Consider the following 14,601-nt stretch of genomic DNA (forward strand, 5'->3'; position numbering starts at 1 on the left):
CAAACATAGCTGGAATTTTTGAACATCGTAATAATGCCAGAAAAATTAGGCTTTTTGTAGAATAATCATGTGTTAAATATGACAAAACATTAAAAAATCTTTTGTAATAGAAATAAGAAAATTTTTTTTTTTTCAATCAACAATCGGTACGAATGCAACACATTTATTTCCTGTAAAGTGGTTCTCGTTATTATGTTGGTAGTGCTTACAACGTAACACCGCTTGTGCCGCTCTGATGTACGCTTGCACAGACTGTTACCACCGAAGGTTATTTTGTGCATTATCCTCGTTTGAAAATTCAGGCTCAGATCTAGGTTCGGCAAAAAAAGTTAGTTTTAAAGGCTATATAAATAGAAAACAAGATGTTAACAATGGATAGTTCTTCGGATGACGACTGTTACATTAATTCTGCGAAAACATTAAAAGGTCCGAAATATATAAGTATCATTTAACTAACGTGATTGTATTTCAATTCACGTTAGCTGAGATTTACGTCTTTGTTTGTATTTTCTTTTAACAATTTATTATTCTCCCATGTCTTATCTCGATGTGAAAGAACACACACCCATCTAACCATAGTAAACTGCTAGTTCGCTACAAAATGCATATTATTAAACAAATCAATACGTACAGTGAAGCTAGATCAGTAACAGTTGAAAAATTGAGCAGTTGTGTCATTCGTGCAAAATACGTATCAGTAACTACAAAAATGAATCCCTGTAGTTCTGTAATTGAACCTAGAATTTTTATTCCATTACATTGACTCTGCTTTCGTCAAGTTTTCGTTACCTCTTTTCACAATACAGTATAGATAATCCCTTACATCGCATTCTGCCATTATTGTTCTATAGCTTACTGAAATTGTAATGCGAATTCTGTTACTCCAAGTAACGGTACTTGTCATAAACACTTCACTTACATTATTATCTATTTTGTTCATAGCATTGAAAAAACAGCTAGTCGTTAATGGCAGTCCCAGCGATCAAGAAGCACCTGCAAGCCCACAGGATGGGATGCAATCTTATATGCTTGAAGATTGCGTACTTAGGTACAATTTCTATCAGCCATTAATGATAATTTTTCTGCATCTTATCATAAAATATTTGGGATCAATTATTTGCATTAAAAAAAATCACAAAAGATTTATTATGTTTTTTCAATTATATCACTCTGTCCACAGGAATCCCATATTTCATGACAAATTTGACATTCAAACAAAAGTTTGAATAACAGCATCTGAAAAATTTGCTGCCATAATTTAAAATAATTAAGTGAATAGTATATAGCTGTAAGTCTCAGACAGATGTTTCATAATTTCTAGTGAGGTGCAGTCAGCACCTAAAACTAGAAGATCTTCGCGTAGAACTCGTGGTAGAGGTACCAGAATGAGTCGGAGAATAGCTAATCGCGAACCAGAAGAATCTGAGATACTTCCAGAACTTTTTGCCATAAAAGCACCAGTTCAATCAGTAAGTGTATTTTCATATTAATGACCTTTCATCTCACTAACACATTTACCCAATCGTCTTAGATTTCTTTGATAGATTCTGATCCAGAAGACATGATAGTCACAATGAATCCTGATGATGACAAAGATGTTGCTGGTTATGATGCACTTGTAAATTATGAAATGACCATAAAGATCAATTGGCAATCCGCTAGACTTGAGCGAGTACCTCTCAGACGGGTAAAAACACTTTTATATATCCACTACACCATGTACATTAGTTTCTGGCGATGTCATCATTAACTGCAAATGTAAATGTACATTTTTAGTGATTACAAATCTAGACAAATTTCTACGTGAGAATGATGAACATAATACTGTGAATTTATTTTTCTTTGTTCAAATTATAATATTCCAATTTCAGTACCAAGAGTTCTCAAAGGTTTTTGAATACTTCTCTACAATGGTAAACATACCTCAACAGAGAATATGGTTAGTCTTGCGAAATCAGATCACTATAAAACCAAGTGATACTCCAGATTCCTTAGGTCTTACTATTGTAGATATAATTGGTAAGTTGATCTAACGTATAATTATATTAATAGGTATTGAAATGTATCTAACAATATATCAATCACGTCAGAATTTTGAAGTCGAATTTTTTCTTACAATTCCAGATTGTTGTAGATTGAATTAGATTGACAGTTTTTTATGTAATTCCAAAACCAAAAAATCCATGTGCAAAAAAATAAATTACATTAGCTTCAAAAATAATCATTTAATATTTTTATTCCAGAGGGTGGAATTATTGATGGTAGTACTGAGCATCATAGTACTAGTAAAACCACTGTGGACAAGGACAGTATCAACATTAAAATTCAAACTAAGGATCAAAAGAAAACACTAAATATTTCCATTAAGAAAGGTCAAAAAATTAAGGTACTCATGATGAAATGTGCGGAGCAATTGAACATTCCAGAAGAAAAAATCAAATTCCAATTTGACGGTGAGCCAGTACACCCCAATGAAACTGCTGAGAGCTTGGACCTAGAAGGTGGAGAATGCTTTGATATGTATACGATACCGTGAATTTGAACAAAATATTTATTTACATTGGCTAAAATTTCAAAGTAATATTTTCGTATTTGGACATGCAAGTTGGCAATAATGCTTGTTTGACGAGTAATATAGAGTTCTACAGCAACAGTTTTGCATTTTTGGAATAGCCAACGTCAAGAAAAGACTAATTAAAATAAAATTTTCTCAGCTTCAATAAACAGCTGATTGATGAATAATTCATTAATTGTTTTAATTAGGTGAATGATTTTTGAACGATGTTTCGAAACTTTTTAAAATATTTAATTAATGAGAACTTTCAAGAAATAAATAATATATTAAATGAAACATGTACTTGATTTCTGTTATTAGGCTCAATTAGGCAATATATTGAAGGTACATTTATAGCATAAATCAAAAATGTGAGGTTTAATCTCACGATGCTTTCATACATAAAGTTCAAACAATGATAACAACATAGATTTTTCTGAATTCAACATCGCTGGGTATTTGATCTGGTGCACTTATGCAACCTATAAAATCATTCAAGTCGATATTGATCAGTTTCTGATTCAGTTAGTGTAAAAGCTAAAAATTTAATTTTTTTGTCTCAATTTTAATCAATTGTGCAAGATCATGCGAATCAAGTTAATAGATGAAAACTGCATTGTATCTGTAATAAGTAGATAGTGCTACATACTATCTTACATTACGTACTAGGCAAAAAAAAATTTGGAACATAAAGACATTTTGGACAGTGGAATGAATTACTTATTCCGGATCTCCTTTTTTTTTGAAGATTAAAATACGATTTCTGATTGCGCAGAAACATATGACAAATCTGTTTCTCTTAAATCTTTTTTTATCAATATTGATGTCCATTAATGTCCCTAAATTGAAGTTAAACTATAGGCTCTCTAATATTGTACCTGAGATTCTGCTGTGCGCCAGATATGTAAATTGATTAAATGTATGTTATTATTACATAAGTAACGTGATTGTATAAAGATATTCTTGATGTATTATAAATAACGAGTGGACAATCTGGAAATGAAAAACATCTTCACATGCATACTTTTTTATTATATAATTATATGTATATATAGAAAAAAACGAATCCCATATTATCAGATTGTCAATAAATCAAATTTTTGAATATTTTTTGTAATAGCGTTATTATTGAATTGGAAGACGTGGTGTTGAACAACCAGATTTGTTTATCGAAGTGTAAGCGAATGTTTTGAATTTATAAAATATTTTGGCATGAGAAAATTGATTTAATTATACAAGTATTTCTTGTTCGTGCTGTGGGTTCTATATATTTTATTGCGAATTTCTGAGAAGATGGTGCGAAGACCCAATACTAAAGAAAATATCAGACATAAATATGAATATGTGAACAGAGTCTTTAACATCCAGTTTAAGTTTACACTTGACCCTAGATTCGAAAAGAGTATGGATTTTGTGCGTTAGTTACTGATAAAATTCAATTTCTCCATTGATCGCTACTTATTTTTGGAATGTATGTGAAATGACCATTTTATTCCACTTAATGAAAATCTAATATTATCTTACGGTAGTGATTACTTTTCATTCACACCACATTGTTCAAAAGATATAACTACTGATAACTCACAGGAATGGTTGTCAACATACTGGGAATTGCGAAAATCAAATGATCTATAGAGTGCATGAAAATTCACATAGATCTTATAGCACTAAATAGAAGTTTATTCCCAATTAGGAAATTCTTTGTAAGTGATTGAAACTGTAATTTTGCCTCTCGAAATGTATACTGCATTCAGTATATTCAAGTTATAAAGTGTTCAAATAGGATCAGTTAAATAAGAAATCCACGCCGTTTGTGTACAACATTTTGCCCCCCTATGTAAAGTTTGATACAATAAGATAATCGTCAGACAAACTTTACATCTATATTTACAAAACAATCTGACCTCATCTTAATTAAAAAATAACCATTGAGATATCCTGTTACAAGGTGATATTTTATAAAATTCGATGATCACAGTTTTTCTCTTTGATGTCGTTGCATTTTTTTCAGTTTTTTAAGTGCACATTTTGCTGCTGTACATTTAGCAATGCGATAATTCCTTCCTATTCCTTTGAAAGAACCCTTTCCAAACACATCTACCGTGACTCGTACCCGCCGACCATCAGCTAGTTTTTCAGGCTTCCCAAATTTTGCGGTTTCAGGTTCTAACTCTAATAATTCTCTTATTGGAGATTTCGGTACGTTCGTACTGAATTGTTCTGAGAAGAAAAAATTAGAAAAATTAAATTAGTAAATACAATAACAGTTATATCCTCCGGTGACCAAAAATTGTACTTGATTTATAAAAATTTATGTGGGAAAAGAATTGCTAAATTTTATGTCTTTCAAGGAACTGAAACAATGAGATATCAATATTTTTTGTTATACAGTAAAAATACAGTAAATATGAAGCAAAACTCATTATTGATGAGAAGAGAGAGAACTTACGTAGGTTTTACATCTCGATGGGCTTACAATTTTTACAAAAATATGACTCTGCAATAGAGATTATTGTGTTTGACAAATAATATTTACGTACCTATTTCAGACCTCATGATTCTATAATACACCCTCCAAACAGCATCAAGAGACATACCACTGTCTAAATAAATTGCTCCTGCTAAGGATTCAAAAACATCACCTAATGCCTTTGGAACTTCAACGTCTTCTGCTTCTTCGCATTCATCTTCTCCAATTAAATAATACTGTTGGAGAAAAGTTAATAAACATAATTTTTTTATACTTACAACCAACCAATTCAACACAATTCACTTTATTAATTATACCCACTTCTTCACTGATAGAGTGACCATTTTCTTCTTGTATTCTCACAAATCTGTCAATGACTACACTTAAACCTGGTGATAGATGGCGAAAATATTTATGAAACCCACATCTCACTGCCAGCGAAGCAAATATTGTATTATTTACCAAAGCTGACCTCAAATCTGTGAGAGCACCAGGGGAATGTTGCCTTGTATCCTCATACAAATGTCTTGTTATCAGATAATCTAATGGCAATCAAATGACGATTATTAAGGATAATATGAATTCAATATACTTAGGTAAAAGCTAGTCAATAAATAAATAATTACAGCTGTAAGTTGAATGCTATTACAAGTTAAACACTTCGATGGTTTCCTCAATCAAGTCTTATGCTGAACAGTTGTATGCACATGAAATAGTTTGCATTTTTGTAACTTTCGTGTGCTTGATGATAAGGTAGTTTGTACATTAAGTTGTTACCTAAAACTGCGTCTCCAAGAAATTCTAAACGCTGGTAACAATCTGTCAATTTATTTGGCTGATAAGATGCATGGGTGAATGCTTGCAGTAAGTAACTCGGATCTCGAAACTTATAACCCATCCTTTCTTCAAGATCGTTATAGCCATCCAGCATCAGACTCAACTCCTTTTCAGGATCTGGTACATGCCTCAAAAGTGGGCACTGTGGCTCATCTAAGTTTCCATAGCGTATCTGTAGGAGATTATATTGCAATTAAATATTTTTTCTGTCGATATAAAAATTTATACAAACATAGCTTATTATGGTGATTATATCTGTGTATATTTGAGACAATTTTAGCATTACGTTATGATGAGTCAATTTATCTTCGTACTAGAACATTACAATATATCACAAATTAAGGATGATATTTCAGAAATAAAAATTTTGAACTATTTACTTGTGTCCAGCATGTTTCTCCATTTTCGTTAATTTCCTTAACATAGGATGAACTACCTGGAGGTCTGTCGAGAGGTTCATTGGTGGATATGACAGAAACTTTTTGGAATGGTAAGACATGAATTCCTAGCCAGGCCATAAATAAAAAAGCTCCTCTGGGCCCACATGCTATTAAATATGCTCCTATTAAAGCTTCCACACAGTCAGCGACACTTTTATCAGGTATACTATGCTGTGTAATTAGATTATATGGTATGAAACATCGTAGATTTTCAAAATCAGTCACGGAATCATTACTGCTTCTATCCAATTCAGTTCGCATAATCTCGAGCTTATGCTCCGTTTCTCGGACAAGTTGGCATATTTCATTTCGATTTACAGCTCTGAGAACTGGAATATCTGCTTGGTTCCACAAATTTGCCGGCACTCCAGATTCTATTAATGCTTGTTCTAATTCACGTGGTACATAATAGCATGGCGGTAACCAGTTATCGTGTGGTTCAAATTTAGTTGCTATCATACTTTCACCCAATACTTTTTGACGGCCTAATCTATATAAATTTAAATTGCTCACCTGCAATACAGATATGAATCATGAGTTCAATGTGAATATTTTCTGGGTACACACTCATACATTATTTTAAACGACTGTACTTTTTTACTGTACTAAGCTGCGAATATCGAGTTAAAAATGATGGATTTTAGAAGTCAGTGGTCGAAAAGAAAAGAAAAAATAGGGTTGATCTCTATATAAGAATAGTTTGTTAATTCACCCAAGACTGTATAAATTCGAAATATTGACTTACTTGTTTTGATCTCAGGTGACTCAATTTTCCTTCATGTATATTGTCATATGTACAATACAAGTATGTAGTTATGGCATATTTTAGAAAAGAATCTCCAATAGTTTCGAGCCTCTCTAGATTAATACCATCATTAGCATTTGACATTGTCAACGCTTGAAGAATTAAACTTGGACTTGGTCCAGGGTGTCCATTTAAATTCGGTTGATAATCAAAACTAAAAAGAGAATCATCTATCTCTTCTAATACCTGAGAGTTGTTTGATTGTTTCTTAATGGGTTGCCTCAGAGGCTTAATATTAATAACTTCCTGTGTAAATCTTTTCGAAACCTGAGAGATGTATTCATGATACTCAGATGGCGGTAACTCAGTTTTATTTTGCACAGCTACCGAGCGCCTCGTCAAAATGATTTCTTGATCGCTACGAATAAACATCCCATTCGTCAGAATTTCTTCTTTGGTTCGATTAGTTTCAATATTTTGAATTGTCTTATGTTGTTGAATTAATCCATTCTCAATATCATTGGGACACTGCCAAACATCTTCATCGTAAGTTCTTTCCAACTCTAATAAATCTAAAATTCTTTTATTAATTTCACTTTTACGTATTCTGTTTTCATCTTCCACTGCTTCTGCAACATTATCTCCCATGAAAGAAATGCGTAGACCACCACTGCCTTCATCACTTTCGTCTGAAAAATCTCCCATTGCTTCACTAGAGGTGTCATCAGTGTCGTAAGCATCTAAGTCAGAATCACAGGCAGGGGAGCCATACCTAATATCATTCCAAGAAAAGGTATCTTGTAGCACCGTTAAATTTGGTGAAAAAATATTTTCATTATTCAATTCCACTGCATTTATGGCCATTTCATTGGACCACGTTCCAATTTCCATTTCATTATCTTTATCCACGGAATCGTCATATTCTGAAGAAATATCTTTCTCAATTTTTTCTGCTATGGGCATACTATCTGCCAATTTAGGTATAACAGATTCTGTAGTTTTAGCATCACTTTTAATTTCAATCAATTTACTACTGTCCTTTGATTTCTTCAAAACTTCCGCCAAACTCCAACCAAAGTCTAATGGCAACCATTCAAAGTCTACAAATAATATATGACAATATTTATTCAGACACTTCAATTGGAAATACATCTCAGGTTCAAAAACATTTTCTTTGTGTTACACCCATGTTACGGCATCGTAAGAGTCAATTTTTATATTCTACCATTTGGTAGAGTATAGATTAGAATTTATGTGAATAAAAGATTAAATTTGTGTACCAAATTACCTGGATTTAAATGTTGCTGCCCCAAATTTATCATTTCTGCTACCTGGCATCGTATTTGATTAGCAAGAAGAAGTGCGTTGATTCTATAAAGTATGCATGGCAGACAAACTGCTTGTCTCCATAATGAGGCAGGAAATGGGTGAATAGCACAAAGCTCTGCTACCAATATTTGTTTTTGTTCCAAATTTTCTCTTTTTGCCTTCTTGGTTTCCTCACTACTAGTGGGTAATGCAACACCTTTACGATTAACATATCTGGAAAGAGAAAGAAACAAACGAGTTCAGAAATTCCTGAGGGAATACAATGCCTACTATCATATATTTTAGTACTGTTAAAAGTTCAGTAATTGAACCTAAAAATCTATTGATAATAAGTTACTTTACCTTGGTGTGAGGAAATTGAGCCGAGCTGACGTATGATCTACATCAAGTAACGGCTGATTAAGATTCTGAATCTGTATATTATATTTCTTCAAATAATACTCCTCAAATGTACTGTAGTCAGCCCCAGGAAAAGAAGATCTTGGGTTCAAGTTGGCACAAATTTCCGCTACATAAAAATACTAAAACAAGTTACGATAAGAACAAATTCCTACTCTGTGATTAGTGTTAAAAAAATTGTCATGTATACATTATTAAAAAATTATTTCACAAAAAACATTTACACAGATTTATTGTTTACAATGTTTAAAATGTGTTCAAAATTTGTTTACTTGTGGCTGATCCTTATTTCTATACCATGGCATAATAACAGCATCATGGTATTTAGTTGCATCAAATTTGAATTGTTTGCGAACTTCTTCAGACACTTCATTCGGTATTGTATTCCTGTTCTCATATATACATTCTAAGAACTCCCAATGCACATTAACATCCGGGCCATTTTCTGTGGTAACTGAAATTCATTATAAGTTCGCAAATAGTGATAAGCTAAATAATAACTGACGATCACTGTGGACTATATCTATATGCGACAGATCAATCAAGTTTACTTGTAACGATTTTATAAACAATTCACAAGGAAAAATCTGACATTATACAATGCAGTTCTGAACAGATGGCAAAATTTGAATACATCAATGCGAAAGCTTATTATATATACCATGAATGTGTCAGGAGATTGGTAGAAGTAGTCGTATTGAATTAAGTAACTTCCTACGTCACATTCATATATTCCAAATTTTATACTTACCCGTTTTTACAGGAACAATAAAGTATGAATGCTCGGAAGCATTCGGATCAAATAGCATCAGGTATTTTTGGAGCCTTAGAACATTTGTGAACGTGTAGTTGAGGAAGGCTGCTACGCGTTCAATTTGACCAGCATTCAATGTAACTGTCTCCTTACTTAATTCAAGTTTCACATGAACCTCTCCCGATCTTGTGTATATTGGGAATGGGCATAGCTAAGGTTAAAAGGAGTGTGATTAAAAAATGCGCTTGGTGAATAAATGTTGATGCTTCGCTGAATAATCTAACTTTAGTTATTTCTATCATTAGTTTAAAATTGAGGGACAGAATTTCAGTCCGTCTTTTATATTGAGATTATCAGTCACCTTTGGTATTTTTTTTAGAGTTAAGATACCAAATCCTATAGCTGACTCTTCAGGAGGATATATTCGACGACCTCTTGTATTTTGTTCCTCAGGCAAAGGGCAAGTGAGTACCATACTAATATGATATAAAAACGATTTCGTCATCGGAACAGGCCTGCAATCTGTTAACACTTCGGCAGTCTGGAATATAAAAGTAGATTTTTAGACAACGAAGATACTGAACTGGACTGAGTCACAGGCAAATAATAGTTTTATCAGCAACAATACTTTTTTAATACAAAGCATAGTCCACCTTTTTATAGTAGTATTGTCTTCGTTTAGTGGTACCTGGACGCGCTTCGGAAAACTCAGCTTTTGTTTCATCTGGTAGTGCAGGTACTTCAGCATCTTCTGGGTTTGCTTTAAAATTTTCTTTTCCAATAGGTAACAAATAATCATCAATTTCATTAGCTCTATGAAGATCTATACAGAGTTGAAGTGCAGCCAAGCGACGAGCCATTGCTCTATTCGGCATTGGATATGACTACAAAGTATAAGTCAAGTTTTATACATGGATTTCATTTATTGTAAAGGTATTTCAATATTGGAAATAAAATATATCTTCACACTCACCGTTAGTGTATATTTCACAGGCGAGTTTATTGGCAAACGTATGGAACAAACATACATGGTTTTATTGTCAACAATTGTTGGTTCAATCATCCATTCCGGTGTTAATCGAGTGAACGTATCGCTAGGCAGCTTGGCACAATACCTGTAACATGTATAATTTTTTAATGAAATTTGTCAATCGTACCCAAAATTAAAGAAACAAGAGTATTTGTCTGATTTATATGACTTGTTTGAACTGTTGATAGCTGAAAAATATCTGATAGTGTTTCAATTGATTATTTTATAAGTTACCTGTTAACCAAAGATATTGCAGAATTAAAAGAAACACTAGGTGAGCCCTCAATGCTTAATGGTTTGTACTGAGGTAACAAATCACCATATTTATCCGCCAAGAATTCTTCTTCTTCCGATGGTTCCTTATTGGCGCATTTTAATAATAAAGTCTGGAAATAAGTGGAATTTTTGAAAAATTATGTTGGTATGGTAAAGTAATGTTGAAATGAGTTTGCATGTGCAGTACTTGCTCTTACTTGTTCCGTTACAATTCTGACGAATTTGGCATTTGATATACTACACAAAATAATTGGTTGTTGAACATACAACAAACTGGATGTAGTTCAATTGTGAACATAGGTTACATAATTTTTAATTATGAACTAACTGAATTTTACCTTTTCAATATAGTGATATTCAGCTAGCTGTTGTATATACTCGTTGGACATTTTTTCACTCACGAAAAGTATATGAAGGGCATCAACTGCCCGAGCTCGGCTTTTGCATTGCACGTAAGACTGATAGCTCTTAGGGAAATCATACCTCATCACAAAATTACATTTTGGTATATCTATTCCTGCAAATTTCATAGTACAAAATGCACGTTGCTTATTATAAATACTGTAGAAACTGGTTATTTACTTACAACAATACATACCCTCCTCCAATATCGATGTAGCAATCAAAAGATTACATTCGTGTATCCGGAAGCTCTTTAAAACCTCCTCTTGTTTCCGATGCTGAACCTCCATGTCATGAGCAGAGCTTGTTCCCTCAGGATTCTTTTCAATTGTATAAAGTGGAGAAAGAAATTGTAAATCTTTGTCATATTTACAAGCATCCTAGAGAAAAATCATCAACTCTTTGTAAATATCTTCAGTTTATGATAAGTATGTGTACACCAAAATTCCAAAAAAATGTAATATTGGTTTTGGAAAATTAGAATAACTTCAGTTGTATCTTTTTTAATTTCGTGTAGAAAGAAGAAAGGTTAAAAGCACCAAAAACTTACACACAGCAGATAGAATAATATTTTTGCTGTAAATCCTTTATCCACAAAAATAACTCCGCACAACAGATCTGGATCAATTTGACTACGTGGGTACCGTAATGATTTTGGAGTTCTTTTAATGCCAGTTCGCAATTTTCTGACATTTCCAATGTATTTTGATTGTTGGAGGACATCTTTTCCAGTATCAATTTCTTTCTTGCAGGTAGATACACCTTAATTAACAATGCATAATATAATAAATTATGAGACAACTTTTTTAACCCTGTCAAATGTTTCAACGTACTATGTCCATTACTCAGTTTGTTGTCCGGGATAGTCAATTCCTTTTTGTTAGATGGGGCATAACACTTAAGTATATGTAATAGTCGATGAACACATGGAGTGGAGAATTTGTACAATTTTTCTCTTTCGTTCAAATTTTCAAATTCACTTTCACATATAGCTCTAAAACCAAACAACCATTATGTATCGTTTTTTGTATTATATCAATTATAACCAAATTTACAAATTAGAATTGAGGGCATAAGTGAAGCATCTACGGTGGCAAATCTGTTTGAGGAGTTTCGGTACTCAATACTTGATGTCTCATTAAACACATACCTTATTTTAATAAACAAGGAAACTACAACGTTGAATAATAAGTAGTGTCGCTCATAAGGGGTTTTTACTTTCAGCTTTTCTGCCTGGATTAGCAAAGCCAGAGCAGCATGATTGGCGCACCAAGCCCCAAGTGTTCGAAGTATGTACAAAAAGTCTTCTATCATTGAGCAAGGTTCCTGTTTAGGATCAGGAATCTTCTGTATGTCCTCGAGGAACTCATCGTTGTAAATTTCAGTGGGATCATAGCGATGATCACATAAAAAGTTCATAGCGTGCATAGCACAGCTCTCCAGAGTCTGGTTTAATTCTTCATATTCGCCACATTTGTATTCTACAATGTACTCTTTTGGTTTTGGACTATATCTGAATCAAAATTGAATACATCGATATTTTATGCAAAACATGGTAATTGAGTCAACACAGTAAAACAAACATGATGAGTAAGAAGATACAAACCGTAATACTGATAAAATATCACTAGCTGTTTCAATTCTACAATGAAAGGTTTTTTCCAAGAGTTCAACTTCTGCTTCTAGTCGTCCTGGCTCACAAGTTAGATTAAAAACTGGTGCAGCAAAACCAATCAGTCGAGGGCCATCAGAGACGTTAAATTTTTGCAAAACAAACTTTAGCTTTTCATCGTTGACTGCTTTGTGGCATTGATCTACAATTGCCAAATTTATCTGACTTGGATAAATTTTATTTTCAATTAACAGATCTGCACAAACACGTGACGTGGCGACAATCACCTTTAACAAATAAAACAAATTGATATCAATAAATATGAACACAAATGACACTGACTTGATATACATTTCATTAATTTGTACGATTTTCGTCAAAGTGATATATAAATCAATCATGCTACTGTTCTACATCAGAATATTGGTCTTGATAAAATAGCCTGCTATATAACATTTGTATATTCAATCAATGTAAGCCACTTTTTTCGCCACATTCGGTTAAAAACACTTTAGAATAGAATCACTTGTAAGGTTTATTCAAGACAAAAAGATTTGAACAACGATCGAGCCTCTTAAAATAGGGATTTGTATTTTGAGAATCATACAGATATTAGAAAATTAACATATTGCAATACATATTGAACTGAAAATTAAAATAAAATTAATATCCATGATAATATATATCACCTGACTTTCAGCGAATTTTCTATCGAACTCTGGCCATGTCTCTGAATCACAGATAAGCACACGTAAATCTGTTAATTGTTGTATATATACAGCTTTGGTTAAACATCGTTCTGTATCTCTTAGAATGTATACTGAACGCTTGCCTCCTTCTGACGGAGATCTGTGAAAAGATGGAACTCAAGTTATCCAGACTTTGAAAATGACATAGCAACGATTATAAAGAGAAATGGCAAGGCTTTACCTTCTGTTGCTATTTGCCAATTCTTGTATTAGTTTGATAACAATAAATATCTGTTCAGAATTTTTTCCTAGACATACAATTATGTTGCTCTCTAAAGCTGCGTAGAGGAGCTCCACCTAGTATAAAGAATATTCCAAAATCACTAATTAATTCGATTTCTATAACTTGTTGATATGAATGATTGAATTGAAAAATGTAAATTCAAATGATGATAAACAAACTTTGGAAATTGGTTATCACTCTATGTATGTATTAGAATTATGTCTTATTTACTCACTTGATATTCTCTAGGAGTGAAAGACTTAGTATAAATTTGATCATTTAATGAAAATGCCATGGAAATTGTAGTATTGAAATGTTTTTATATCGTTGAACATGTAAACCCACGTACGGGTTGATCACCTTATCAAAAATACTAGCAAAACGTCAACAATAACTTAAATCAAGGTGAAATCTTAACGAAATGTGCCCTCTAGACGAATAACAGTGTTGTACGGATATTTTTTTATGAAAAGATTTGACCAAATTTTAGGTTATTCTGCTTGTCAAATAATCGGCGGCACACAGATTTGTCTTCGTGATGTGAACCATAATTATTACATAGATTGGAACTCTTTAAAAACATTTGTTCATATGCTCTAATGATACTACCAGCATCTGGTATTGATAATCGGAACTGATATTCAAAGTGACGAGCTGTATACGAGAATTAATTGGTGGTATAGTGTACAATCGGTAAATATTCGAATGGTAAGCATAATATATGAGCGCAAAAGGTGCGTTTACATTGAAGCCCGAGCGTCGACGTCAACGCTACGTGTAT

At 32.8% G+C, this 14,601-nt stretch overlaps 2 protein-coding genes across 4 annotated transcripts; one reads left to right on the plus strand and one right to left on the minus strand.

Moving 5' to 3' along the window:
- The first annotated feature begins 236 nt into the window (after positions 1-236).
- LOC124408450 (uncharacterized protein CG4449-like) lies at positions 237-2,625 on the plus strand. The gene is made up of 6 exons (XM_046885359.1): positions 237-426; positions 943-1,048; positions 1,322-1,469; positions 1,532-1,687; positions 1,872-2,019; positions 2,244-2,625. The coding sequence occupies exons 1-6, from the start codon at positions 363-365 to the stop codon at positions 2,534-2,536; spliced, it is 915 nt and encodes a 304-aa protein (XP_046741315.1). The 5' UTR covers positions 237-362; the 3' UTR covers positions 2,537-2,625.
- A 1,056-nt stretch (positions 2,626-3,681) lies between these two features.
- On the minus strand, positions 3,682-14,505 carry LOC124408859 (endoribonuclease Dcr-1). Of its 3 annotated transcripts, none has more exons than XM_046886108.1 (23): positions 14,056-14,502; positions 13,779-13,894; positions 13,538-13,697; positions 12,843-13,135; positions 12,387-12,749; positions 12,070-12,230; positions 11,787-11,998; positions 11,433-11,616; positions 11,236-11,351; positions 10,793-10,944; positions 10,502-10,643; positions 10,182-10,412; positions 9,890-10,069; positions 9,526-9,739; positions 9,047-9,228; positions 8,718-8,896; positions 8,335-8,588; positions 7,047-8,146; positions 6,242-6,814; positions 5,802-6,033; positions 5,346-5,566; positions 5,095-5,260; positions 3,682-4,774 (listed from the first exon to the last, which is right to left on the minus strand). In XM_046886108.1, exons 1-23 carry the CDS (start codon positions 14,113-14,115, stop codon positions 4,527-4,529), a joined length of 5,739 nt encoding a protein of 1,912 aa, XP_046742064.1. In that variant the 5' UTR covers positions 14,116-14,502; the 3' UTR covers positions 3,682-4,526. The 3 variants fall into 3 exon arrangements, with proteins under 3 accessions (XP_046742064.1, XP_046742063.1, XP_046742066.1); XM_046886107.1 differs by having other exon boundaries at positions 11,173-11,351; XM_046886110.1 differs by lacking the exon at positions 3,682-4,774 and having other exon boundaries at positions 5,219-5,283; positions 11,173-11,351; positions 14,056-14,505.
- Positions 14,506-14,601: the final 96 nt, after the last annotated feature.

The sequence above is a fragment of the Diprion similis genome, chromosome 8 (genome assembly GCF_021155765.1).
Source record: "Diprion similis isolate iyDipSimi1 chromosome 8, iyDipSimi1.1, whole genome shotgun sequence".
In the NCBI taxonomy this organism is placed as follows: domain Eukaryota; kingdom Metazoa; phylum Arthropoda; class Insecta; order Hymenoptera; family Diprionidae; genus Diprion; species Diprion similis.

Excerpts from the sequence above, each read along its gene's own strand:
- LOC124408859 (XM_046886107.1), bottom strand. The coding sequence starts at position 14,115 with ATGGCATTTTCATTAAATGATCAAATTTATACTAAGTCTTTCACTCCT. Across the intron at positions 13,895-14,055 it reads TCACTCCTAGAGAATATCAA|GTGGAGCTCCTCTACGCAGC; the intron begins GTGAGTAAATAA and ends TCTTTATACTAG. Across the intron at positions 10,945-11,172 it reads AATATCACTATATTGAAAAG|ACTTTATTATTAAAATGCGC; the intron begins GTAAAATTCAGT and ends ACTTATTTCCAG.
- LOC124408450 (XM_046885359.1), top strand. The coding sequence starts at position 363 with ATGTTAACAATGGATAGTTCTTCGGATGACGACTGTTACATTAATTCT. Across the intron at positions 1,049-1,321 it reads CTTGAAGATTGCGTACTTAG|TGAGGTGCAGTCAGCACCTA; the intron begins GTACAATTTCTA and ends CATAATTTCTAG. Across the intron at positions 1,688-1,871 it reads AGCGAGTACCTCTCAGACGG|TACCAAGAGTTCTCAAAGGT; the intron begins GTAAAAACACTT and ends TTCCAATTTCAG.